Source organism: Alexandromys fortis, unplaced genomic scaffold, assembly GCF_014885135.2.
Source record: "Alexandromys fortis isolate MF-2015 unplaced genomic scaffold, M_Fortis_MF-2015_v1.1 scaffold_39, whole genome shotgun sequence".
Classification (NCBI taxonomy): domain Eukaryota; kingdom Metazoa; phylum Chordata; class Mammalia; order Rodentia; family Cricetidae; genus Alexandromys; species Alexandromys fortis.
This window is the reverse complement of record NW_026067918.1, coordinates 10,079,146-10,105,831: the sequence shown is the minus strand read 5'-3', so window position 1 is coordinate 10,105,831 and position 26,686 is coordinate 10,079,146. Positions and strand designations below refer to the sequence as shown.

Here is a 26,686-nt window from a genome sequence, read left to right as displayed (position 1 = left end):
GCCTGCCGTACCAGTGTAGGGAGAGACAGCCAGCCTGCAATGATGCCAGGCAGCCCCAGCGGTGCCCCTCACACCATGGACTCAACCTTGGGTCAGGTTGAGGGGGGCAGTGGTGACTAGCATTCTTATCCACCCAGCAAATCCTGACCCAGCAGAAAGGAAACGTGGGAAGAAGGGGAGAGGTGACCCAGGCGTGGATCCTCGTGTAACTGATTAACATCGTATTCATCAGAGCTTAATTCATTGGCTTGTACTGCACTCTCCTCTGTCTCAAGAGCTTGGCATGGGAGAGCTCTCCCGCTGCAGGGGATGGAGTGGGCCAGCCAAGGAGGGGGAGATTGCGACCAGGCCTGGGGAGAGGATGGCCAGGGAGGGGGACAGCGTGGCCAGGGAGGGGACAGCATGACCAGGGAGGGGGACAGTGTGGCTAGGGAAGGGGAGAGCATGGCCAGGCAGGGGGAGAGTGTGGCCAGGGAAAGGGACAGTGTGACCAGGGATGGGGACAGCATGGCAAGGGAGGGAGAGAACACGGCCAGGGTTCACCTGGAGGTAACAGATGCTGCTGCACCATTTAAGGCTCTGGCCCATTTACAGAGGAAGATGGTGGAGGATGGTGGAGGATGGTAGAGGAGGGTGGAGGAGGTGAAGGAGGGTGGAAGAGGGTGGAGGAGGGTGGAGGAGGGTGGAAGAGGGTAGAGGAGGGTGGAGGAGGGTGGAAGAGGGTAGAGGAGGGTGGAGGAGGATGTGGAGGATGGTGGAGGAGGGTAGAGGAGGTGGAGGAGGGTGAAGGAGGGTGGAGGAGGATGTGGAGGATGGTGGAGGAGGGTAGAGGAGGTGGAGGAGGGTGGAGGAGGGTGGAGGAGGATGTGGAGGATGGTGGAGGAGGGTAGAGGAGGGTGGAGGAGGGTAGAGGAGGGTGGAGGAGGGTGGACGAGTGAACTGTAAGTGGCACCAATTCCCAACTCGGAGGGTGGAAGGAAGGAGGATGGTTCAGGCGCCATCTTCTCTCCCTCTAGCCCAGGACTTGGAAGCCATTCTGATCTCTGAAATGGCTGTGCTGATAGCCAGACCTGGGAGTGGCAGAGGGCCCTGTGGGCTCAGTGCATCTCCTGCACACCTTCTGTCCATGGACTGAGCCTCAGCCTGGGGAGGAGAGTCCTCGACTGCTGACGGCAGCTTGTTCTCCTTCAAAATATTTTGCAGAAGCCACTTGACACCCTCCTCTCCGGCTCTGAGGCCCAGAGGGAGGAGACGCTGCCAACAGAGCGTCTGCAGAACAAAAATGGTTCTTCCAGGAGAAATGAAAGAAGGAGCCTGCAGACGAAAGGCAGGAACTTCATGCAGATGCCAGGGGCCGCTCCTAAGTGGCCCTGGGATGCTGTCAAGGGCACCCTCTGGCCAGGTGTGATGGTGCACACCTGTTTAAAGTTGCTTCAGCAAATGATTACCACCAACAAATACCCATCATTCTGGGTTGGGGCATGGAAGAGTGCATACTTTAAGATTAAAACCATGCATTTAGTTTCTGTTATAAAGAATGTTTGCATGGAAAATCCGAGGTGTAGTGAGGTTGGTTACCTCTCTCCCTCCCCACACTCCCGTCAGGGTTTCTTTGTGTAGCCCTGGCAATCCTGAAGTAGCTCTGTAGACCAGGCTGGTCCTAAACTCACAGAATTTGCCTGCCTCTGCCTCCTAAGTGCCAGGGTTAAAGGCATGTGCCACCACCATCTGGCTTACATTGCCCTCTTAAAGGCAGGCTAAACTTGGACAGTCCAACCACACACTAGGACAGCAGGTTAAGCACATGAGCTTAAATAATCCCAAAGTATATTATTATCTTGGCAGCAGAGTCTGACAAAGTTTCAGTCCCTGAGGGTGAGCTATATTTTCACGGAAAGATAGTACCACAGTAGCCCAGGCTGACCTCAAACTCATGAGCCTCCTGCCTCAGTGTCCCTAGGACTGGGATTACAGGCACCACCATCCTGGTTTTCCTTTCTTTCCTTGATCTGAATATAAGTTGGAATTCCAGAGTTGCATTAGGCCTAGCTCCAAGATCTATGTTCGCTTAGTAGGGGTTCTTCCAAGCAAGTCTAAAAAAAAATGCCAGGAGCTTCCTGAGTGTTGTGATAGCTTGTTTTATGTGTGACTGGGACACGAGATTCCCAGATACACATGTGAGCTTCTCCTGGCATTTCTGTGAAGCTGCTCTGGGACTCCTGTGACAGACTGCCCTCTCTAACGCATCCCAGCTTTGTCCTACCAGCTAAAGGCCGCCTGCAACAAAAAGTGACCTTCCCTAAGTTAAGAACAATTCCCACAAGTCGGGCAGGGTGGTGCACGCCATAAATCTCAGCCTTTGGGAAGCAGAGGCAGGGGATCCTGTGAAATGAGTTCCAGGTCAGCCAAGCAACACAGTAAAACCCTTACTTTTAAAAAGCGTGGGCGGCACCAGAGAGATGCCTCAGCAGCTAAGAGCACTTGTCAGTCCAAAAGAGGACCAGAGTTCACTTCCCAGAACGCACAGGGCAGCTCACTACCAAATATAACTCTATAACTCTAGATCCAACACGCTGACCTCCGCGGGCACCAGGCACACGTATGGTCCATCTATATCCACACAGGCAGAACACTCATATACATGGAATAAAATGAATAAGTCTTCAAAAAAAAAAAAGACAAATTCCTCCTCCTGTAAACTGTTCCTACCCTTGGATTGACACGACCCCTGGGTTCCATGACTGCTGACTTTGAGATTAAAATGTCAGCTCTTGGCTCTCACGTCTCCAGATGAATGATTTCAAATCATGTGTTCTCTCAGTGTAAGCCAGCTTCACAACAGACACACACCCCCTTGTACCCATGTGTGAAGAGTATAGGTATGTAATTTCAAAAAATGAATAAATTATTTTTAATATAGTATGTGTGTTTTCACGTGTGTGTGCATATGTGTTCGTGGGTACATGCCCCTGTGTGTGCCTGAAGGGACACAGGCATCCTAACCCCTCCCTGCAGTGAGACAGTTCGCAGTGAGCTCTGACATATTTGATGGTTTCACTATTTTGCTTGCACGACTTTCATTCTCGCTGACGAGTTGCACCTACTTTGTCGCTGCCATGGCTGATCTCTTCAAACTAGCACTGCCTTCTCTGGGCTTCCATCGTGGACTGAAGAACAGGAGTCCTGCGGGAATCTTCCAGGAACTGCTTATGGCCTGGCAATTTCAGAGAGAGACAGCCACTGTAGGGCTTCTGCTGCTGAGGCACCAGTCTCAAAGACTGAGCAACCGTGAGGATCTCAACCCCTCCGATGTGAGCCATCGTTGAACTCACAATGCTTTCCAGCCCGAATCTCCAAGTACTCTCGGTGGTTCCCTCTCAGGCTTCGTCCCCTTTCTCCTCCACACTAGAGGCCATCTCCTCCTCTCACACCTCATCCTCACAGGGGCGGCTCCCTTGGCTGCCGTAGCTGTGGGTGCTGGTTCTGTTGTGACCCGTGATGCCCTTGACAGATAACCATCCTCTCCCCCCCTAGACTGCATACCTCTAGGAAGGACAAGCCCATCCTTGATAGCTCAGGCTCCCTACAGAGTCTCAAAGCCAAATTATTTAGTAACTGCTTGAGCAAGGGGTCGGAAGTCCGGGTCCCGCAATGGGATGACTGACCATAGACCGTGCAGGAAGCAGATTCCAGCATCCACCGACTATCAGCCCCAGTCCTGAACTCAGAGCTCTGGAGGCAATGCTTGATTGCGGGGAGTTAGCCCAGGGGCTTTGGGACATGCTGGTTGTTAAATTAACCTTTTGGAGCCCCAGAAAGTGGCTTCCACACAATCTAGACACGTCCGTGAACTGGAGCCGAGTGGGGGATGGGTGGCAGATACCAACCCTGGGAGCAGGAAGGAGGAAGCTATTAAAAGTGCACATTTGTTCGAAGAGAGATAAAGAGTCCAGAGAATTACAAGAAACCCCCTAAATTACAAGTGTGGGTTCCAGTAATTGCTAAATTACAGCGTTCTGACTTTATTAGACACACACCCCCTCTGCTCCCACAGTTGCCAAGGCCTGCCTTGAACTGACAAAAGCCAGAACATTCTGGAGGAATCTGGGCAGGGAGTCAGCGGAGGCCCCCATTACAATGGAGGCCCAGACAGAGAGATCAGGGCCAGGTTTCCGCTGGGGAATCCTGGGTTGCCTCGCAGCCTGAGCCTGCCCAGGTGGAAGCTGGGGATTTTAATGTGTTCTGAATTCACAAGAGCAGCAGATGCCTGCAGCCAGTGGAATGAGGATGGGGGGGGGGGGTGTCAAGAGCATTCTCAAGGTCATTTCAAGGTCATCCTGACAGACAATAAATGTGAGCAAGATGACGTCCAGCGTGACTGTCACTGTTCACGTCTGTAACATCTGTCACCACCCAGCCCTCAACAGCAATGGCACCTGTGTTGTGTTGTTACACCAACGTCCACAGGTGAGAGCCACACTCTCTGTCTCAGTTACTGTTTTATTGCTGTGATGAGACACAGTGACCAAGCAACCTTTATATAAATCATGTATTTAGAATCTTGCTTACAGACTCAGAGGGTGTGTTCGTGGCTAACACAGCAGCAGGCAGGCAGGCAGGCATGGTGCTGGAGCAGTAGCTGAGAGTTTTCATTTGACCCACAAGTAGCAGGAGGCAGAGGGAGGAGGAGGGAGGGGGATAGGGGAATGAGGGAGAGAGAGAGAGAGAGAGAGAGAGAGAGAGAGAGAGAGAGAGAGAGCTGGGAGTGGCTTGAGCTTTTAAAACCTCAAAGTCCCCCCCCAGTGACACACCTCCTCCAAAAAGACCACACCTCCTAATCCTTTCCAAAGAGCTCCACCAGCTGGGGACTTAGCATTTAACATATCAGCCCGTGGGGACCCTCTAATGTAAACCACCACATCCTCCGAGCTTCTATGCGCCCTTGAACAGAAGTACATTCCACCCACATGAAAGTTTCAGGCATCTTCCGTTTCTCTCCTATGCATTGATTTAGGGAGAGACCTGATCCCACCTTCAAACCACTTGTAGCCATCAATGAAGCAAATCTGAGTTTTGTTTTCCAATATTTTTCCTAATACATGATTTGGGGGTAAATACGTTGCAGGAAGTATAAAAAAAGCAAGAAAACATAATCATGAGAAAACCTTCACCAGGAAAAGTCGGGATGTTGGGATTATTAGCCAAAGTCAATTTCTCTGTTTATTGCTATGGTAAAACACGGAACAGAAGCAACTAAAAGGAGGGGAAGTTTGATTTGACTCAGTTTAGGAAATTCATCACAGCAGGACGGCGACGCACGCCTTTAATCCCAGCACTCGGGAGGCAGAGGCAGGCGGATCTTTGTGGTTCAAGCCCAACATGGTCTACAGAGTTAGTTTTGGGACAACCAGAACCCTGTCTTGAAAGGAAGGAAGATGGGGGGGAGGAGAGGGAAATGGGAGGCAGGGAGAAGGCAGAAATTTTTTATAATAAATAAATAAATAAACAAAAAAAGAAAGGAAGGAAGAAGGAAAGAAGGGAGGGAGGGGGAAGGGAGGGGAGGGAGAGAAAGAAAGAAAGAAAGAAAGAAAGAAAGAAAGAAAGAGAGAGAGAGAGAAAGAAGAAAGGAAAGAAAGAAAGAAAGAAAGAAAGAAAGAAAGAAAGAAAGAAAGAAAGAAAGGCATCATGGCAGGAAAGGCAGGGCAGTGTGTGGCTCCCTGGTGGTCAGGGTTACCTGGAGCTGACCAAAGAGCAGAGAGAATACTCAGACCCAGAGTAAGAGCTGTGGCCTACTTCTTCCAGCTCGCCCCGCCTCCAGAAGGGCCCTGACTCCTAAAAGCTTCACAACCTCCCAGAGTAGTGCCTGGTGGGGACCGAGTTGTCAAACACACAAGCCTGTTGGATGCGCATTCCAACAGTAACAGACAAGATCTTGACTCACTGGCGTGAATGAAACATGTGAAGAGGCCTATAGGGCAAAGGGTCAGGGGAGGACGATGATTCCGTGAACACATGGAGAATATCAACCCAGATAGAGACTATCCGAATAGCCAGAGAGAGGGGCTGGGTGCAGCTCAGGAGTGGAACGCTTGCCTGCTATGTATCATAAAAGCCCCACATTCCATCCCCAGCATTGTAAAACAGACAGACAGACGGACAGACAGACAGACCCTAAGTCCCCATGTCAACCCTCTCCAGCAGACCCTGGCAACTGCTGTCCTAGGCAAGGACATCCCAAGGCAAGAAGTCTACAGATGGAGCCATGGCTCTGTGAAGAGACAGAGGCAGTCGTGTGGCAGGCCTGTCCCCAAGTCCATTACAAAGCCTCTGCTGGACCAAAACCCTCTTTCTAAGGCATGCCCATAGGCTGGCCAGGAGAGTGTACTCCCGGGACTCCTGAGTGTCCCAGCCTTGGAGTCGGTCTCCCAGGGAGGGAGCCTCCCCAAAACCATTCTCTTCAGGGACTCTTTTTTTTTTTTTTTTTTGCTGGGATGGGACTCGGGATAAAGTATTAACCAGAAAAAGAGAAGAGGCCATGGTGGTGTCCTGGGTGGCAGGGCTGGTGAAGAGCCCAATGCCGATGTCTCTGGCACCCAAGAGAGGGATGAAGAGGGGCGGGGGGAGTGGAGAGGAAGAGGAGCAGGCGGTGGCATTATGGGTAATAAGACCTTGCAGAAACTATCTGGCCTCCAGACCCCTCCAAGTGATGATTTTTTTAATTCAAGCAGACAGATCAAAAACCACTTACTCTGGGCAGCCTTAATTATTCATGCCCCATTTTCTTCTAATTATTTATAAGTATCTTCTATGAAGGGCAGGGAAGATGATTTTCCCACAGGCTGCTCAGTGTACATTTAGCTACAAGGTGTATGAGGCCGTGCAACAGAACCTGCAATGGTGCAACAGAACCTGGCCACCAATGGTGGAGTCCCTGCGACTGTGCTCCAGATGTGCCCTGGGTCCCCCAGTCCTGCAGAGCAGGACAATGCGGCTGTGGCTCTCAAGAGTGTCAGGGAAAGTCCTTGCATGCACATATCCAGGCCCCAGCGATGCTAAGAGGGCCCACCTGCTGGGGCTGGAGGAGGGAATGTCATCGTGATGGAGAGAGAATGGAGCCCGGTGTGAGTTGGTGCTGGGTCCCAGTGGCCCTTGGCTTAGGGGAGAATTCACCGTGCTTGTTGGGGTTTGGGTATGAAACTGCCTTAGTTACTTTTCTACAGTTGTGATAAAGCACCATGACTGGGACTGGAGAGGTGTCTCAGAGGTCAGAAGCACTGGCTGCTCTTCCAGAGGTCCTGAGTTCAAGTCCCAGCAACCACAAGGTGGCTCACAACCATCTGAAGTGGGATCTGATGCCCTCTTCTGGAATAAAGTTGTGCATGCAGATAGAGCATCATATGCAAAAAATAAAGAAGTAAATCTTAAAACAAGTAAAACACCATGACCAAGGCAACTTAGAGAAGCATTTATTTGGGCTTATGGTTCCAGAGAGGAAAGAGTCCATCAAGGTAGGGAAGCAAGCAGCAGACATGAAGGCTGGAACAGAAGCTAGGGGCTCTCATCTTATGCCATGAGCAGGAAGCAGAGAGCATGCATGCATTGGGAATGGTGTGTGGCTTTGAAACCTCAAAGTCCTCCTCCAGCAAGGCCACACCTCCAAGCCTCCCAATGGTGCCACCAACAGAGGACCAAGTATTCAAATGCTTGGGACTAGGGGACATCTCTTTAAACCATCACAGAAATGTACTCCCCGACACTCATATGGTAAAGACTAGCTGGGCAGTAGTGGCGCACGCCTTTAATCTCAAGACTCGGGAGGCAGAGGCAGCAGATCTCTGGGAGTTCAAGACCAGCCTGGTCTACAAGAGCAAGTTCCAGGACAGGCTCCATAGTTACTGAGAAACCCTGTCTCAAAAAACCAAAAAAAAAAAAAAAGTTATTTTTTTTCCTAGCACAGTGTTCAGCGGTGAGACTGCAGACCCCAAGGGGGACGTGACTGGTTCACAGGGCTCTGGCATGGTCAGCTCACTGGTGGATTCATCATTTGATGGTGTTGCCAGAAGGTGGTAGAAACCAGGAGATGGAACCTGGCTGGAGGAAGTAGATGACTTTGAAGGGCAGACCGTGTCTCTTCTCCCTCCCTTTCTCTCCCTGCTTCCTGGCTACTGTGCGGTGAGCCACCTTTTCTACCATGTCCTTCAGCCATGAGGTTTCTTTCTGCCTTGCCAGTGAGTTGAAAAGCAGGCAGTGAGCTGAGAACACCTCTAGGCTGTGCACAGATCGACACCTCTAGGCTGTGAGCCAAAACACATCTTTCCTCTAGAAGCTGCTTTTCTTGGATATTTGATCACTGACATGAACACAAGCTTCCTTCCTGCATCAGAGAATGCCTTAGTGACCATTGTCCCTGTTGGTGGGACAGAGTTTGCCCAAGGCCACATAGCAGAAAACCAGACACCCAAGGGATTGGAGGGATGACTCAGGGGTTAAGAGCCTGCTCTCCCAGAGGTCCTGAGTTCAATTACCAGCCACCACATGGGGGCTCACAACCATCTGTAATGAGATCTGGTGCCCTCTTCTGGCCTGCAGGCAGAACACTGTGTATGTGATAAATCTTACGAAAAAGAAAAAGAGACACCCATCCCAGTCCCATTGGATCCCTGGCCTCTCTAGGGACCACAGTGAGTCACACTGACATAGAAGGGACCCTCAGGCACTACTGAGGGCCATCTGTTCTCAGCCCCTCTGTCCACTAGTGCAGCTCCAACTCTGACCTCCAGGAATTCTTCCATACCCTGGGACCCTTCTGTGGACCCACGTTCAAGGCTGCAGAGTTGAATCTACATTGGACGGAGAGTTAGCGCTTCAGCCCCATCTGTCTTCTTGCTGTGACACAACACACAGTGTTTCAGCTCGATTTTGAGGGGTCACCGTCCATCATGGTGGAAGGCACCTGAGTTGGCTGGTCACATGGTGCTCACAGTCAGGAAGTAGAGAGATAAGTGATGGTCCTTGGAGGACTTCCCTTCCCCTTTCCTTTATCAATTTATTCAAGGGCCCTAGTCCGTGGGGTGGTGCTGCCCACAGCCTGGAATGTGCTCATAGGCACTGCCAGAGGTGCCTACGAGGTGGTTCCAAGCCCAGCTGGCAATCACGACTAACCGTTACTACACCCCTGAGCTAAAACACCGCCAGCAGAGCAAGAGGCTCTGGCTACCCCTAGGCCAGGAAGGGGCAACTGGATAGGAGCGAAGGGGAAACAGAGAAACAGTTACATTAGCATTGTCACCCAGCACCTGATGGAAGCCACCCACTGTGGCAGGAAGACGTGACAGCTGGGGGAGGGGCTCGTGGCACAGCTCCCTCATTCTCTACAGTTCAGGGATCAGGACAGGTAGGAAGAAGAGCCAGGTGGCTCCCCATCCCGAGCTGCACCCCTGGGACTTCTTAGAAAAGGGAACCTCCAGCCGAGCGATGGTGGCGCTCGGGAGGCAGAGGCAGGCGGATCTCTGTGAGTTCGAGACCAGCCTGGTCTACAAGAGCTAGTTCCAGGACAGGCTCCAAAGCCACAGAGAAACCCTGTCTCGAAAAAACAAAAACAAAAACAAAAACAAAAAAAAAAAAAAAAAAAAAAAAAAAACGCAAAAAAAAAAAAAAAAAAAAAAAAAAAAAAAAAAAAAAAAAAAAAAAAAAAAAAAAAAAAAAAAAAAAGAGCCAGCCTGTAACCTTCCAGCCACACCACTATCTCCACCTCCAAAAGGCTCCATAGCGTCCCAGAACAGCGCCACCTTCTGGAGAGCAAGTGTTCAAACCCATGAGCCTGTGAGACAGGAGAAAGGAGGGGAGCTTGCGTGGGAGCCTCCCCTGTCTCTTGCTGTGGAGAGACTCCCTGTTTGGACTCCTGGATGCAGAGACAAGAGGATCCTGACAGTTCACTGACTAGCTGTCCTAGTCAAAATGGTGAGCTTCTGGCTCGGCAAGAACCCCTGTCACAGGCGATAAGGAAGAGATCTCAGGGTTCTGCTCTGGCCTCACTCCATGTGCACACATAGGTACATGAACCCACACCCTCACATGCACACATGCAACACACACATTTTAAAGTTTGTTTATTCATTTGTTTTTGTTTTTTGAGACAGGGTTTCTCTGCATAGCCCTGGCTGACTTGGAACTTACTCTGTAGACCAGGCTGGCCTCAAACTCACAGAGACCCGCCTGCCTCTGCCTCCCGAGTGCTGGGATTAAAGGTGTGCGCCACCACCGCCCGGTTCTTTTTTATTTTTTAACTCCTACTCACATGCAGCCTGACTGGCTGTCGTTTTTGTTGTTCCCACGGCTACTGTTCAAATGTTTTATAGCACGTAGGCAAGGCTTGACTTATTCAGAGTCACAAGAGGATTTAACTTCTTACTTTATCCTTTTGCGACAGGGTCTCACTATGTCTGTACGCAGCCAGGCTTGTCTCTGGCTCTCGCCAGCCTTCATTTGCAGACCGCCAGGATCACAGGTCTGTAGCAGTGGGAAACCTGGCGTGGAGGTAGTGTGGAGAGAGGGTCTAGAGGCTGCTTGACCCTCTGGCCATCCAGGAAGACCACCCTCCACACCAGAGCTCTCCAAGGCTCCCAACAACTGCCGCCTTGTGTAGGTGTGGAGGCAGCCAGCATCCCTCACACGGGGCAATGCAGCTGCACAAGCCCCTCCTGTCTGTGCTCTGGGCAGCAGAGCATCTGGAATGGATCTCTATTCCAACTCAGGAAATGCCCCTCAGTCCTACGCTGGGTCCCAAAGGGCTGCGCGGGCAGTGTGTGGGGCGGGGGTGATGACAGGGACGAGGGTCCTCTCCCTGCCTCTCCTTCTAACAGGCAGGATGGGGGAGCATAGAGGGGCACCATAGAAGGGCACTCCAATGGCTGAGGAACCCTTCTGGGCAGAAGACACAGGGACTTGGGTGGGGGTTGGGAACTGTGGTGGCCTCAAACTCCTGACACTTTCGCCTCAGCCTCTCAAATGCTGGAATTGCCCCCATCTTCCCTATAGCACGAGGCCGTGCCTCAGCATCAGAGCTAGGCAGCATCACTGGACATGAATGGGAGTATTTTCTCTAGTGTGTAATTTTTTTCCCTGGTATTTTCCATATTGAGAACGGTGTTTAAAACTGAGTAGAGACCTAGAGAGATGGCTCAGTGGTTAAGAGCACTGACTTCTCTTCCAGAGGATCCAAGTCCGATTTCCAGTCTCAGCACCCACATGGCAGTCTGTAACTTCCAGTCCTATGGGATCCCACACCCTCTTCTGGCCTCCTTCGGCACCACCACACACCTGGTTCACAAACACGTTAAATAAATAAACAAATGGATATATTTTAAGCGCACGGAGAGGGCAGCTCCATTGGTAAAATGCTTGCTATGTGAACAGGAGGCCCTGGGCTTGGCTCTTCAGAACCAGGCAAAGCCCAGCACGGAGGCACGCCCTTAACCTCGGCACTGGGGAGGCAAAATCTGGCAGAAAGAAAGAAAGAAAGAAAGAAAGAAAGAAAGAAAGAAGAAAAGAAAAGAAAAGAGAGAGAAGAAAACAAATCAAGGTTGTCCTCTGGCTTTCACATGCACACGAACACCCCTCCCCCCAACATATATGTGTATTCACAGAAACACACACACACAATACCCACAAACAAAAATCCCAAAGCCACCCAAACAGGGCCCGCTCTGAATGGGCTCTTCGGGGTCTCCGGCCTGATCCAGGTGCTCTGGGTAGGCCTCCCTCCAGGGGCTCCCCAGAGGCTGTCCATCTGTTTCCTGCCTTCAGGCCCTGAGGCCTGCGGTAGAGAAAGGGACACCTGGCATTCATAGCCCCTCTGGGACACCCCAGCTTTCATAGAAGCCTAAGCCAGCTTGAGCAGGGCGTGCTGCAGGGCCTCCGTGTCTTGGTGACAGTTCATCCTGGACACACCGCTGCTCCAGGAGCCATTTGTGCTGGCTCCATGTGAGGCTGGGGCCGGACAGGCAGGAGGAAGATCTGATGCATTGGGGTCCCACGCCATGAAGCCACCTGGCTCTTCTGTCCGACCTCCCCTCCCCCTCCAGTTCTAGCATTGACAGTCTCATGGAGAGGCACATTCAGGGCTGGAGAGATAGCTCAGTGGCCAAGAGCACACGCTGCAGGAGCCTGGGGACCTGAGCATAGATCCCCAACACCTACATTTCAATTTTTTCCCTTTGCACGCCTGTAACCCCAGCACTGTAGAGAGTGGGGCTTGCTGGCTGTTTGTTGGTGGGAGGCGCAAGAAAGCCATGCTCCTGGGCAGATGGGAATGACTGGCCACTCTGGTCCTACATGGAATATCTGCTTTTTTTGAGTGAGAGGTGAGGGTCCCCCCATCATTGGCTGGGGACACATCTGGGCTGTGCTGGTAACCAGTCAGGTTACTGAATTGACAACTGCCTGCATCTGTCTGTGGCTGGAGGACAATGGGGATGAACATGGGGACAGTTCAGCTGAGGAAAGCGAAATTCAAGGTGGGGGAGCACCTGCCAAGGCTTAGAACAGGGGAACACAGCAAGCTGGCTCCATGGGCCTGACCCTCCTCCCACGAGTACCATCAGCAGTCGAACCCACAACTCGGAATCCTTGACCTAAAGAGCCCACAAGGCCACTGATCATCAGCTCATCACCAATGAAACCCATTTGTTTTCGGGGACCTTCGAAGAGTACAGGCAGGCAGAGAGGGGGAGTCACTCCTTAGACCATAGGCTGGGTGGAGGCAAATGAGTCTCTGGTTCTCCTCACGCTGCCTGCCCCTGTAGCTCTGGGAACCCCAAGATGCAGGAAGGGGGTGTGGTGAGGTAATCCGTGCATTGCCCCAAATTCCCATCTGTGTAGAACCTAAGTCTGAAGCCTTATTTGGAAACATGATCTTTAGAGATATAATTAAAGATCCAGGTGAGATTACCCTGGGCCGAAGTGCCCCTCCATCTGAGGAGAGCATCTCTCAAGACATACAAGAAGGAGTACGTGAAGACAGAGGCAGAGCCTGGAGCAAGGCAATCTCCAGGAACAGGTAGAGGCAGAGGACTCTATCCTCAAGACAGTGGACGGAGCAGGGTCATGGCACTTGGTCAGGGGCTTCCAGAACTACAGGAACGTAGACTTCTTTGTTCTAGGTGGCCTGGTTTGTGGTCATTTGTCCCAGGAGCTGCAGGACATTAGAGTGTACACATGCGCGCACGCGCACACACACACACACACACACACACACACACGAACTGGGACCATGCTTCCTCCCTCCTTGCCATCCTAGTTGTCTCAACCAGGCCCCCAACTAGAACCACAAATGGTTTAGTGCTCTTCAAATAACATTATTGTTCATAGGGCCTGACATAACATTTAGATTTGTGTTCATGTGTATATGGGGTCTGTGTGTCTGCCACATGTGTACGGGTACCATCAGAGGCCAGGAGAGGGCGCCAGATCCCTCTGGGGCTGGGTTATAGGCGGTTGTGAATCACCTGAATGGGTGTTAACTGAGTCTTCTGGGAGAGCTCTTTTCACCACTGAGCCACTGATTCTGCAGGTTTGAATTCGGGGTCCCACATAGCCCATCTCTTCGGGAAGGAGCATCCATCCACCTGTTAATGGATGGGACAAGCCTGAGGCAAGAGAACCCATTGCCACTCCCTAATGAGCCAGTTTGTATTTGAAACATTTATTTCAACACTTTGTTATTTATACAAAAAGAGACCACCCCCCCTCCCTGGAGGCCCCCAGCGAAAGGCCGCATGGAGCAGCCTGGTGAGACGAACAGTTTTCGGTGGCTGGTTACAGAGGCACGATGTCACCCTGGTGGCACTGGGTTGCTGCTAAGTCCCCAGGGACACTGGAGCTGGGGAAGGCCAAGGTGCCCTGGGTCCAGCATGCTGGAGATTTCCTTCAAAGTCCTGATTTTGGCAAAAGAACTTGGCAAGCTGGCATGCGAACTGTTCGGCTGCAGGGTTCGATGAGGGGGCCTTCCACGTTTGGGTGGGGGAGTAGACGCTCAATACAGGGAACAAAGAGCACCCCTCATCTGTCTGCACCCCACCCCTCCCACCGCACTTCTAGGCCGCAAGAAGCTAGCCTGGGGTCTATGGAGGTGCCTTCCCCAAGCGGGTCCAACCTGTCTACACCCACCAAACTCCTCCCAGGGACAGGACAAGGATGGCGGGCAAGCAGAAAGGGCATGGCTTTGGTCAGCTGTGCATGGCTGGTCCCTAACGGTTCCCTAGGAGAGAAGACGAGGGAGCCTGGCTTTGCATGAAGTCTTGCCCTGTGCTCTGAAGTCCGCGGGGGTATTCCAATGGGTTCGGGGACACAGGGTTAGGCACATATGGACAGCAAAATGGTCAGATTTTCCTGGTTCCCACCCAGCGGTCACTGAATCAAGGTTTGAGCCTGGGCAGTATGTGTGTGGGGGTGGGGCGAGGCAGCTGGGTAACAATGTAACCAGAGCATCTGCAGCCAAACCCAGGGCCAAACAGATAGACCTTCCCTGGCCCTCTTCCGAGGCTCCCTCCCTCAGCTCCTTGGGTCTGTGTTGACTTTTCTAAGATTGGGAGTGGGGACGGGGCGCGTTGTTCAGGTTTTGGCTTGATAATTAGAGCCCGGTGCCTCAGCAGAGTCTACACCACGGGGCGGGACGGGGCGGGGGTGGGGAGATCAAGGGGAGGGAGAAAAGAACTCCCTTTCTCCAGCATGTCCTTGCTTTTCACCCAAATGGACAACTGGGAAGAGGTGACTGGCTCTTGTGGATCAAGGCACTTTCTGCTCTGGGACAAGTTTGAGGGGGAAGGGCCAAGGTTGTCACTATGTCTAAGAGATTGGCAACTTTGGTTGTGGGTGTCTCTAGTTTCCGTGGGGAGCAGGCAGCTGAGGGAGGGGCTGCTCCAGGACGACCTGGCTACTCATCCTCTCCTGGTGCAGTCTGCTTCCGAGGCTGTGGCCATGGGAACCTGTGGCTTAATGGGCTCCTCCGCAACCCCTAGGACCCAGTCCCCACGGACGTCAGCTCAAAACTCAGAGTGGGCATGGACACACAGATCTTCTAAGCCCTCAGGAGCTGAGCTGGTTCTAGCCTTCCCAGCGCCTAGGGAATGGGGCACGGAGGCAAGCTCAGGCAGTAGTCCCGCCCACCCTCCTGCTGCAGCCAATAAGAGCACACTTGGGAGATAAGCCCTCTCTTGTTACTGGGTAGCGCATGGAAAGAGAAGGAGGCCGGTGACAAAAGGAGACAATTATATAAAATAAGACAGGGTAGGTGGGTGGGCCAGGGAGGATGAGAAGATTTGGGGGCGGGGTCCAGGGGCGGGATGGCGTCTACATCTCCTGGGCTTCCGGCTCCTTCTCCTCGACCCCGTTGGCCATGGCGCTGTTGCCCTCGTTGAGGCGTTTCACACGGTAGGCTTCGAAGTGGATGCTGCTGGTGATGTCCTTAATGTTCTGCATGTGTGTCCTGCAGGGAACGCGGCCAGCATGGGGGTGAGCACTTAGCCTGCCTGGGGTCACAACCACCCCCCCTCCCGGCCCTTCGAGGGTGCAGGCTGGCGGAGTACGCACTGCAGGACCAGGCAGAGCCTGCTCTCCGGTGACTCCAGACCCTCTGGGGCTGTCATTCTAACCTAACCTGTGCCTCCTCCTCTCTGTGCCCATGCTGGAGCTAGTCAGGGAGAAGCTGAGCACAAACTTGAAAGGTCCCAAGGTCCCCACCAGTGGGCAGGACTCCGGTATTTGTGGTCCAAGACAGAAATTCAGGCTGTGGCCAGCAGGAGGCAGCAGGTGACCACAGTCCCCAGAGCTGTCACCCTGCCATCCCTGAGTTTTTTTTTTTTTTTCTAGTTTCTTTTTGTAGGTGTGCCTGCCAGGCAAGCTCTACCAATCCCCTTTACTTTGGAAAGGGAAGTTGGCAAGGAGTCCCAAAGGTGGTAAGGCTTGTTCTTGGAACCCCCACCCCAGGTCCCTTGTTCTGCATCTTATTTTTCCCTACTGATATATTTTAACTATACAAAATAATAGCTTTCATTATGATATTTTTCTTTTGTAGGTTTTAAGACATATATAGCCCAGGTATATATAGCTATAGTATCTATAGCTGAACCCTGCAAGCTTAGACCACAGGGCGCCAGAATTCAGCCCCCTCTATCCTGGTGACCTCATAAAGCCAGGAAGAACCCCTTTTCTTCATTCATTCCCAAGAGGGTTTTGCTTTGTTTTCTGCTTTAGGCAATGGGCAGGGCTGACAATACGCAGCTGCCAGCAGGGTGGGGCCTCTGCCCACCTGTCTACCACCACCAAACCCCAGATCTGGTCCTTGCAAGGGGCCCTCAGAGCTGATGGCTGACTTACCTAATGAGGAGATCCCGCAGGTAGGCGAATTCACAGTGAGTGGTATTCTCAACTAAGGAAAAGAGAAAGATGCTCAATGTCTTTTGAGGAGGAAGTTTCTCCTCTCCTATCCAGTAATGGCAACAGCCTCCAGAAAGTCCCACCCAAGAGTGGGCAGGGGAAAAAGGGTACCTCTGACTGACAGGTACCTAGTTCTGGAGTCGCCTGGGAGACACACTTCTAGCGTGTCTATGAGGGTGCATCCAGACAGGTTCAGCCAAGGGAAGAAGACCTGCCCTGAATGTGGGCAGCAGCATCCCACAGGCTGGGGCTTTCTGGCTGAATGAAAGGAGAAACTAAGCGAAGTTCCCACACTCATTCACGGCTGCTTCCTGACTGTGGGTGCCAGGTGACCAAATGCCTCTTTTTTTTTATTTTAAGTATTTATTTATTATGTATACAATATTCTGTCTGTGGGTATGCCTGAAGGCCAGAAGAGGGCAGCAGACCTCATTACAGATGGTTGTGAGCCACCATGTGGTTGCTGGGAATTGAACTCAGGACCTTTGGAAGAGCAGGCAATGCTCTTAACCGCTGAGCCATCTCTCCAGCCGACCAAATGCCTCTTGTCAAGTTACCATGACTCCCCAATCCTGCCAGGCTGCACCCCGGAACTGTGAGCCAAAGTAAACCCATCATTCCTTACACTCCAGGCCTGGGTGAATCTTGGCTTCTCTGACCCAGTTTCCCAATAAAATGAGTTAATGGCTCAGCGGATACGGGCATTGGCTGCCAAGCCCAACACCTGAGCTTGACTCCCAGAACCCAGGTAGAAGAAAAGAACCGACTCTTGCCAGTTGTCCTCTGACCTCCACATGTGTTCTGGCGTGTACAAGACAATGCACATGATACAGTGTCCCCAATAAAACAAGCACATTAATAAATAGATGTAAAAAGAAATTTAAGTGGGAGAATGGCCTGGTTCATGACTTGGGGGGGCACAAAAGGACCAAATGTGCCAACGGTGGTGTAATTTGACTTTGTGAGGCTGTCGAGTACATTATGCTCAAGGAACAAAGCAACTTTCCGTCCTCAGGCAGCAGTCTGGCCAGCTTCCAAGGATGTAACAGGCACTTTGGATGGTGTACACCAAGGAGGGGGTAAGGAGTGGGCACAGTTGGATACGGCCTGTTCAGTGATTAACTCACAGGGTGTGTGTGTTCCTGACAGGAGCTCCCACCATGTTCTGATAAGTCCCCAGAGGTCCTCACAGGAAGGCTGCTGCATGCGGGAGCCACCACCGGGGGGGGGGGGCAGCTTTACAGGTTCACACAGGCCACGTGGACCCTCAGCTGTGGGCAGTCATCTAACCTGGCTAACTTCCTGAAGATTTCTTATTGAGTGTCTGCAGTACCCACGCTGACCACCAGGGGTCAGAAGAGATGTGCCAATAGCCAATACCATTCTCAGATCCCCAGGGGATCTTACCCTATACTTTCCTCATGCCAACCATGCCTTGCATTATTTGTGGAAAGATGCAGGGAGGACGAGCAGAGACAGGAAGGAGGGACTGAGGGAAAGGGAGCTGAGGAATAACGTAGCCCTAGGGTCACCTCTGTGGCATCGTCTGTGTGTGCGTGGGGTGGGGGTGTGCTACAGAAAGCCATAAGCACATAAAATACCCAGGGCATATTTGGAAAATATCCCCGTGGCACCCTACCTGGCAGACTCACATGGAGGGCACAGTATGCAAAGGAACGGGGCGAGGGCGGTGGGCGGGAAGGGCAGCCGGGTTCTCTTCACTGCCTCACCTCAGTAAGACCAGGTAACAACTCCTAACTCTGGGGGCTCCAGCGCAAGGCTGCACTTTTTCTCCTTTGCCCTCCCTTGCCCTCGCTGTAGGATAGATGATATCGAATCCCTGATCCTCCTGCCTCCACTTCTCAAATGCTAAGATCCCAGATGGGGACCGGCAAACCTGGCTCATGCGGTGCAGAGATGGAACTCAGTGCTAGCCAGGCCCTCAGCCCATGGAGCTTGTCCCTCTGATTCTGTGGTTCTCAACCTGTGGGCTCACAAACCTTTGGTGGTCCAATGACCCTTTCACAGGGGTCACCCAAGACCACCAGGAGACACAGATATTTACATTATGATTCATAACAGTAGCAAAATTAGTTATGAAGATAATTGTATGGTTGGGGTCACCACAACGTGAGGAACTGTGTTGAAGGGTCGCAGCGTTAGGAAGGCTAATTTTAATTCCTCTCTGCACAGAGAGTGAGGAAAGGGGCCCAGAGAGCTGAAAGGGTTAAATGATAATCCACTAAAGGGTGGGGGGCAGTCCTGAGCTGGGTGCCTCCATGCCCAGAGCCAGGAAACACTATCACAGGATTCTTAGAGAAACTAACTCCCCAAAGAGCTCCGGCCAGCCTGGTGCGGTGTGGATGTTCCAGCAAGGCAGAACTCTGAGAACTACAGAGCCCAAAACCAACCGAAAGAGCCCTAACCATCTGGAATATTCTTAGGTCACTTAGGCCGTCAACTAGGCAATAGGACGTATCCCTCATTGATAAAGTGTGCAGACCAACGTTCACCCCAGCTCACAAAGCCTCAACTTTCCCTCCTCTGTGGGGCCTTTTGACCACACCGGTCACAAGGAACAAACTGGGTTTTCATCTTCCAGACAGCTTTGTCCTTTCTAACGAGGATGGAAGAGCCGAAAGAAAGGCAAAGAAAGACCATGGGACCGTCCTACCGAGGTGCTGACCTGGACCCCAGAGAAGACCAGAGTCCCAGCCCTCAGTACTTGGGACAGAGTGACTAAGTCTATGACAAAGTAGTTACATTCTAGGAATGCAGGTGCACCCCACAGCCATTGTCCTTACAAGACAAGAAGAAGCAGAGACCCACGGTGCAGTGGATGAGGGCCCAAGCTTAACTACAGGTCAGCACACGGGCAGCGCAGCAGCCAGTACCTTCAATGGTCCCCCACTTGGTCTTCCTTCCCAGGATCCTCTTGCCATTGACTTGATACTCATGGTCGCTGCCCACCACGGCAAACGGGATCATCTCCTGGAGAAGAGGCGGAAGAGTGTGTTAGTCACGTGACCCCCTGGATCTGGACCTGGAGAACTGCAGGCCTTGGCTGGAGAGGACCAGGGGCGGACGTATGGACCCCCATCCTTTTTCAGCTCGGCGGCTACACCCCTATGGTTTAAAGCCATCCCACCGCTGCCCCCACCCCAAGCATGTGGTTGACCCGCTCACCCGGAACTTTTCATTCACCAGTCGGTCCTCTGAATCCTCGTCAAACTCCTTCTGGGGGTACACATCAATGCCATTGGAGAGTAGGTCTGCCGTAATCTGGGGAGCACAGGGGTGTGGTCCCTGAATCAGGCTATCAGCCACCAGGTGCCTGAGTCATGAACCCTACAGAGGCTAGCTCGGAGTGGTCCTGCCCTGAAAACGTCTAATTTCCTAAAAAGATTCATTTTATTTTTATTTTAGTGTTTTGCCTGCGTGTATGTACACTTACCACATGCATGCCTACTGTCCATAGAGGCCAGAAGAGGGCACGTTGAATCCCCTGGAACTGGTTGTGAGCTGCCGTGTGAGTGCTGGGAATAGAACCCAGGTCCTCTACAAGAGCAGCAAGTGCTCTTAACCCCTGAGCCATTTCTCCTGTCCCACACTCACCCCTTTGGGAGACAAAGTCTCCAGCTCAGGCTGTCCTCGAACTGGCTGTGTAATCAGGGATGATCTTGAACTCTTGAGCCTCCTACCTCTACCTGCAAGTGCGGGTGTTACAGGTTTGTGCCACCATGCCCAGTTTTATGTGGTGCTGAAGCTCGGGCCATGAGCCTTCTCTCTGCTAGGAAAGCTCTCTGCCAACCGAGCTGCATCTCGCCCAGACTCTCCAGTCCTGGTGCCTCTGTATCAAGAAGGGACTCGCGTGGCCAAGGGGCCCTGCATTCTCTGTCCTGAGAATCTCTCCCCATGTTTCCTGTGTAGCTCGTCACTCTTCCCCCCAACCCCGGAAAAAAAAACTCAGGGTTGCTGAGTCCTCTTTCCTAGAACCCTCTCAGGACCAGCATGGTCCCCTCCTGCAGCTCAGGAGGTACCTGCCTGCTGAGATGCTTCCCACATTCATGACAACCCAGGTGGGTGGCCATCAACAGAGGACATCCCAGGGCACAGCTGTCTCATTTGCCCAAGCAGATCCAGGCTCTCATACACTGGAGAGCCTCCTGGTCTCCAGCAGACGCATCCCTGTCTGACTACCCTCCCCTATGCATGCTGGGAAAATCCCTGACACATGACCTGGGATGGAGGCCCTGGGAGCCTCTGGAATTGGATTTAAGGCTGGAGCTGCCAGGAGGTTCTGAAGTATGGCCCAGGATTCGTCACACTGCAGATGCCCACAGGGACACCCCTGTCCCCTATTGAGTTGAGGTGGCCTTGACCATGGCAGAGAGGGAGGGAGCCACTGAGGTAAACTTGCCCTTTTGGTTTTTTTTTTCCCACCTGATAAAACCCAGGTGTGCTGGGTCCAAAGGCCTATTTGCCTCTCCTTAGTCTACTCCAAAACCTGAGGCTGCTGGAAATGGGGGTCCCAGGCAGCCACTCAAGCTGGGGGTCCCCCAAGGCTGAACACACACTGTGAAGGGCTGAAGGGTGACTCTGTCACATATCCCCCGAGCTGGATAGTCCCCTGTCGGGCCTATAATGTGTCCAGGCAGTCCTCGAGGGAGAGGGGGCTGAGCAGAGGCCGTGCATCCTACCCGTTGTTTGAAGTAGACCCTCTCCTCCAGGGTCAGCGTGTCAGCCTTGGCAATGACTGGGACGATGTTGACCACCTTGCTCAGGCGCTTCATGAATTCAATGTCCAGGGGCCTAAGCCTGAGACAGAACAGTAAAATGAGACGCAGCTTTGGGGTCCCCTGTCTTGGGCATTACAGTGGAGGCCACATCGGTAGAGGGACACGGTTGGGGTCTGGAAGGGTGCGGGGTGAACACTTCCCCTATTAAGTTGAGGTTGGAAAGCTGGAGCCAAGCTGGCTCTAAGTCCCCTCATCTGCCACAGTCAGAGCCCAACTGGCCCTGGACTCTGCCCAAAGAGTGACTTGGCTCAGAGTCATGCCTTAGGGCTCCCAGTGTCAGGGAGAAGGGGAGATGGTGTCCAGAAGCTATGGGCCCTGGGACAGGCTGACTGTTCCCCAGCTCAGCTTGGCTCCAGAGAGCCAGGGTCTGATACAGGAGCAGGGAGGAGGCTGTGGGGAGGCGGCTGGCAGAACCCAGAGTGGGCATCATTTTCCTGTTGAAACTGCGTTTTCTCCATAGCGGTATTGTCAGGCCCAGACAGCCTGTGGGAAGTGAAGCTGCAGGCAGAAGTCTGAGCAAAGATGGCTAGAAGCCACTGCTGTCCCCGGGGACTGAGCATCAGGGGAAGGAAACTAGGCGAGGTGCCCAGCTGGGACCCTAGCCCAGAGGGTCATCACTGGGGAAGCCCCCTCGGCTGTCCCTACTGAAGCCACGTCAGTCCTGTCTCCTGCTCTCATCTTGGCCTTGCCCCAGGTTGTGCTTAGAAAAGCTGCAGAACCCCAAATGAGCCAGCCCTAGGTGAGGAGGCCCATGGCACCCCTGCCATGAATGGGCTCTTGTTGGCCCCACAAGAGACGGTCACTACCGGCAAGCTCAGACACCCATATTTGCATTTTTCCACCCAGGCCCCAGTGAACCCCATGCCATCCAGACAGGGCGCAAGATGAAAGATGCCCTCCAAGTCTAAGCCTGGGAGGAGCCTGGAACAGCCTGGAGTGTACAGCCTCCAGCAGCTGTGGCCAGGAGGCACCAAACTTGGGAGCCTTCCACGAGCCATGGCCAGCCCCTGCTGCCTCCACAGGGACCGGCCTACAAAGAGTCAGGACAAGTGACAAGGGTGTCCAGCAGGGAGAGGAACCTATGTACTGGGGACAGATGCAATTCACAGGGAGTCAAGAACCCTGGTCACTGAGACCAGCCAGAGTTCGCCTGCTCTGGGGTAGGGAGACTCTGAAAGGCACCTGGTGCTCCCACACCTCAGATGCCCCGGGAGCACAGTTGGCAAGGACAGGTTGTGGCATAGAAGACAGAGGACATTCACTGTTTTCTGTGTCTCACGCAGCCATGTTCCTCAGGGGCCCAGGAGGTAAGAGCTATCCCTAGGCGTGGAGATGGTCATGTGACTGCTAGGGTTGCGCACTCACACACACACACACACAGCCCGAGAGTCTCATTCCATCCGCAGAGGCTTCTACCAGATTCTAGACTGGGGCCTACCTAGTCCTCAGCTTTCTGGACAAAGAGAAGGCAGAATGGGCAGGGAGCCACCCAGTGCAGAGGTCACAGACCCTCTATGGACACAGACACCCACATAAGGGCTGCCGACACAGCCCCAACTCAGCATCGTATCCCATGCCCCCCCCATCCCCCTCGCCGTGCCCAACGGCTGGGCGGACAGAATCCTGCATGTAGCCACAGCAGTGTTAGACACGGGGGCTCCCACCACCGAGACCAAGGGCTTCGAATGGGACGTACGAGTGGCCAGTGGCCGGGATGAAGTAGAGGCAGCAGTGGACGCGCGTGTCGGGGATGCGCTTCTTCCTGTTGATGTTGACCTCCTCCTGCAGGTATTTCTCATACTGGTCATTGATGAACTTCATAATAGGCTGCCAGCTGCATGGAGACCCGGGTTAGCTGAGCCAGTGCCCATGCGGGGGCGTGTCCTCTCTAAGCCCCCGAAGACCCCACCCACAGCTGGCTTGACACCCATCTGACTTCACACAGGAACTGTTGGCTGTTGCGAAGAGAAGCCAGTCTTATCTTAGACTGTTCTGCCCAAACTCCCCATGCTGATCTTTGTCCGGGGGTGGGAGGGTGTGATTCCCAGGTGACCCCATTTGATCTGGAATGTTAGACCCTAAAGGCGTGGCTTTAGGGTTTGGAGCGATCTTATCTGGGTGTCTGAGCTCAAGTGGTATCTGGGATCCTGAAGCCCCAGGGGCTTTTCCACCTGAAGGAAAATTTTTCGAGGTCACCTACCAGTTTTCATTGTTGATGTGGTCTCCGAAGCCTGGCGTGTCAATCACTGTCAGCTTCATCCGGACCCCCTTCTCCTCAATATCTGCACAAAGCACAGCACCCCACATCAGAGGGGTCACCCAAGCCCTCGGGGTTGCCTGACCAGCCTTGGGAGTCCCAGGATGGGCTATGATGGCAGCCGAGGTTATACCAGGGAGAAACCGACCTCTAGTAAAGAAGTCTGGATGGTGCCTCAGCCTGGTGGGGCCCAGACTGTTCCTACTTAGAGTCTCAATGTTCCCAGAGGGGGCATGGTGACATCTCTAGTGGGACACCCTTGGCCCTACACTCTGGGAAAAGTGGGTTCATACGCCCAGTCTCAGCCCCCACTTCCATGGAACTGACCGTGGGTAATGGACTTGATTTCGATCGTCTTGGGGATGCGTTCCTCTGAAGTGGGCTGCACGGACTTCCGGCTGATCTTGGACTTGAAGAGGGTGTTGATTAAGGTGGACTTCCCAAGGCCACTCTGCCCTGGGGAGAGAAGGGGAGGCCGGTCGGCAGGCTCTCCAAGAGCATAGCTCATGGCTACGTTCCACTGAGACCCCTGGCCTCACAACATCCTTAGATAGCCCCACCTGGGCCGTCACCTCCTCAGTAGAAGTCCAGGGTTGAGTTTAAATGTACAGTGTGGGGCTCTGGGCCCTGGTTTAACTTGGCCCACCTCTGTCCTGGTCCTAGAGAAGCCACCCAAAGCAGGAAGAGACACCAAGACAGAAGAGGCTGACAGCCCCAAAGACAGGTGTAGGTTGTCTGTGAACCAGGGCAGAGGAGACACACATAGACACAGTTCCCCAGACAGACAGATGCCCTGCCATGGGAGAACCACCAGACTCTACTCGGTTTAGGACGTCAGCCTATGGGAGGTTTTTACCCAGATGCCACCCTGGTATCTGCCCTGTTCTGAGCAAAGCCCTCTTGTAAGAATGAGAAACCGGACCATAGGCCAGGTGTGGTGGTGCATGTCTTTAACCCCAGGACTCGAGAGGCAAAGACAGGTAAGATCTCTGTGAGTTCTCATGTGTGGGGTCCGAGGGACTTCTGAGCTTGCTGGACACAACCCACTCAGGTGACACTAATTATCGACCTATCACTGGTGACTTCGAGCTTTCCAAGGCCACAGGAGGAAGAAGATGGCGACTACACCCCACTTCCTGGGTGGAAGCTTAGATGAACCTCCAGGAAGCCTCTAGCCAGGCCTGGACATGAGAGCTGAGTCCCACTCAGGCCCAGAGGCCAGGGCTTAGAGCAATAACCAGCGAACACTCAACACAACCCAGATGTGGACGCCATTGTCACTGGTCACAGAAGGCTTACAACTGCTTAGTGAGATTGCTAACACAGGTAGCAGGCGCTCTGAGGAGTCGCTGGTGGATACGGTTCCTTCTCCCAGCACAAACACCCATCTCCAGGATTTCATCCCAGTTGTCTTCAGATGAAAGTTATCTCCCCACTTTATAGTGGGGTAAACTGTTTGTTTGTTTGGTTTTTCGAGACAGGGTTTCTCTGTAGCTTTGGAGCCTGTCCTGGAACTAGCTCTTGTAGACCAGGCTGGCCTCAAACTCACAGAGATCTGCCTGTCTCTGTCTCCCGAGTGCTGGGATTAAAGTAATGGGCTACCCCAACCCAGCTGGGAAAACATTTTGAGAGCTGATGGCTGAGGCAGGTCCCCTGCACGGGCCTCGAATGGCAAGATGGGCTCGTGGCGGGCAGAGGGCCTATGACACTCACCGACCACCATGATGTTGAACTCGAAGCCCTGTTTCATGGCCTTCCTGCGCATCTGCTCCAGGATAGAGTCGATCCCCACGTAGCCGAAGTCCACGGGGGCCTTCTCGTTCCGGGACACGGGCGCTTGCTTGAGCATGGCATCTCTAGGGCTGTCAGCCATGTCGCCAACACAGCTGGGAGCCACCTCGGAGCCTGCGGAGGGAAAAAGTCATTAGAATGGGACGTGCAGTCAGGAGGGGGAAACCAAGGCTGCAGAGCTTAGTAACTTGCACAAGAAAGTCCTGTGGGACACCTCAGAAGTGAAGTCCCCTGTACGGTTCCATCCAATAGGCCATCGCTCCTCAGCACCTGTCCCTCGGGGCAGTCTCTGCCAGCTTTGCCAACCAGGGCGCTCTCTGCACACCCTTCACCCCTGCTCAGCTGGCCTGCAGTAGCTGTGCAACCCAGAGTCCTTCCCAGTCCAGCAGGTGACCACAAGCAGGTCACGGGAGGGGTGGTCTGATCCCTATCTGCCTTTTCCAGACCTGACACACCCTCACTGGGAGTGTCTCTACACCCAAGCACCTGACCGATACAGTCCTGAAGCAGGACAGGCTGGACACCAAGTGCCCCTCACCCTCAGGTAAAGGTCAGTTTGGTTAGGAGGTCTGTGGATTAACTGAAAACCTCAGCTTCCTTCAGCAGGTCAGCATGGTCGGAGCCCAGGCCTGGGGGACGATTCAGACAGTGGCCCCTGGAGACCCTAGGTGTGCCCACCCAGCAAGGACGTGCAAGGCCGGTTCACCCAGGTCTGGTTGAACAAGAGGCTTATAGTACACCGAACTGCTATGCTGAGAGAATCCTTCCGGTGCTGCTCTGAACCACAACCACCCAGGTGGCTGTGGGGCTGCCGAGGTGTGGATGTTGCATTGTTGAAAAAGTCTTTTTTTTTTTTTTTTTTTTTTTTTTTTTTTTGATTTTCGAGACAGGGTTTCTCCATAGCTTTTGGTTCCTGTCCTGGAACTAGCTCTTGTAGACCAGGCTGGCCTCGAACTCACAGAGATCCACCTGCCTCTGCCTCCCGAGTGCTGGGATTAAAGGCGTGCGCCACCACCGCCCGGCCTGAAAAAGTCTTAAAGTCGCCTCTTGCATGGAAAATGTCAGCACCCTCAACTTAAGACCCCTTGGTCCAGCCCCCCAAACATGGGCAACACAGAGGGGACACCAGGTGCTCCCAAGTCCCCTTTCCTTCTCCAACCAAGTCTGTTTTTTTTTCCCACTCTGTGTTGTGCCCTGCCCCACCTTTAGGGAAGGGTTCCCCAACTCTGACCCTGGGGCGCATGCCTGGAAAGAGGAAACTCAATGCATAACCATGCCACATCTTTCCTCAGAAGTGGGGGGGCAACCAAAGGTGCTTGCTGGGGACATGAGCTCAGGAGGCACTCCCCGTCCCGTGCCACCTCCCAGCAGAGCTCTCCTCTCAAGTGAGCAGGCCCAGGAAGCA

The 26,686-nt window shown here is 53.1% G+C and overlaps 1 protein-coding gene across 6 annotated transcripts in view; it reads right to left on the bottom strand.

Moving 5' to 3' along the window:
* Positions 1–13,686: 13,686 nt before the first annotated feature.
* Septin9 (septin 9) overlaps positions 13,687–26,686 on the bottom strand; it is a 156,979-nt gene continuing 143,979 nt past the window's right edge. For 5 of the 6 annotated variants that reach the window (XM_050140065.1, XM_050140066.1, XM_050140068.1 and 2 more), the window contains 9 exons: positions 25,204–25,395; positions 23,818–23,946; positions 23,434–23,515; positions 22,930–23,067; positions 21,135–21,252; positions 19,621–19,716; positions 19,329–19,425; positions 16,375–16,426; positions 13,687–15,484 (listed from right to left, as the gene is read on the bottom strand). In XM_050140065.1, the coding sequence (XP_049996022.1) occupies positions 15,349–15,484; positions 16,375–16,426; positions 19,329–19,425; positions 19,621–19,716; positions 21,135–21,252; positions 22,930–23,067; positions 23,434–23,515; positions 23,818–23,946; positions 25,204–25,395 (1,040 nt within the window). In that variant the 3' untranslated portion in view covers positions 13,687–15,348. Of the gene's footprint in view, positions 15,485–16,374; positions 16,427–19,328; positions 19,426–19,620; positions 19,717–21,134; positions 21,253–22,929; positions 23,068–23,433; positions 23,516–23,817; positions 23,947–25,203; positions 25,396–25,495; positions 25,648–26,686 lie in introns of those variants that run through there. The other variant, XM_050140071.1, reaches the window with a different exon arrangement.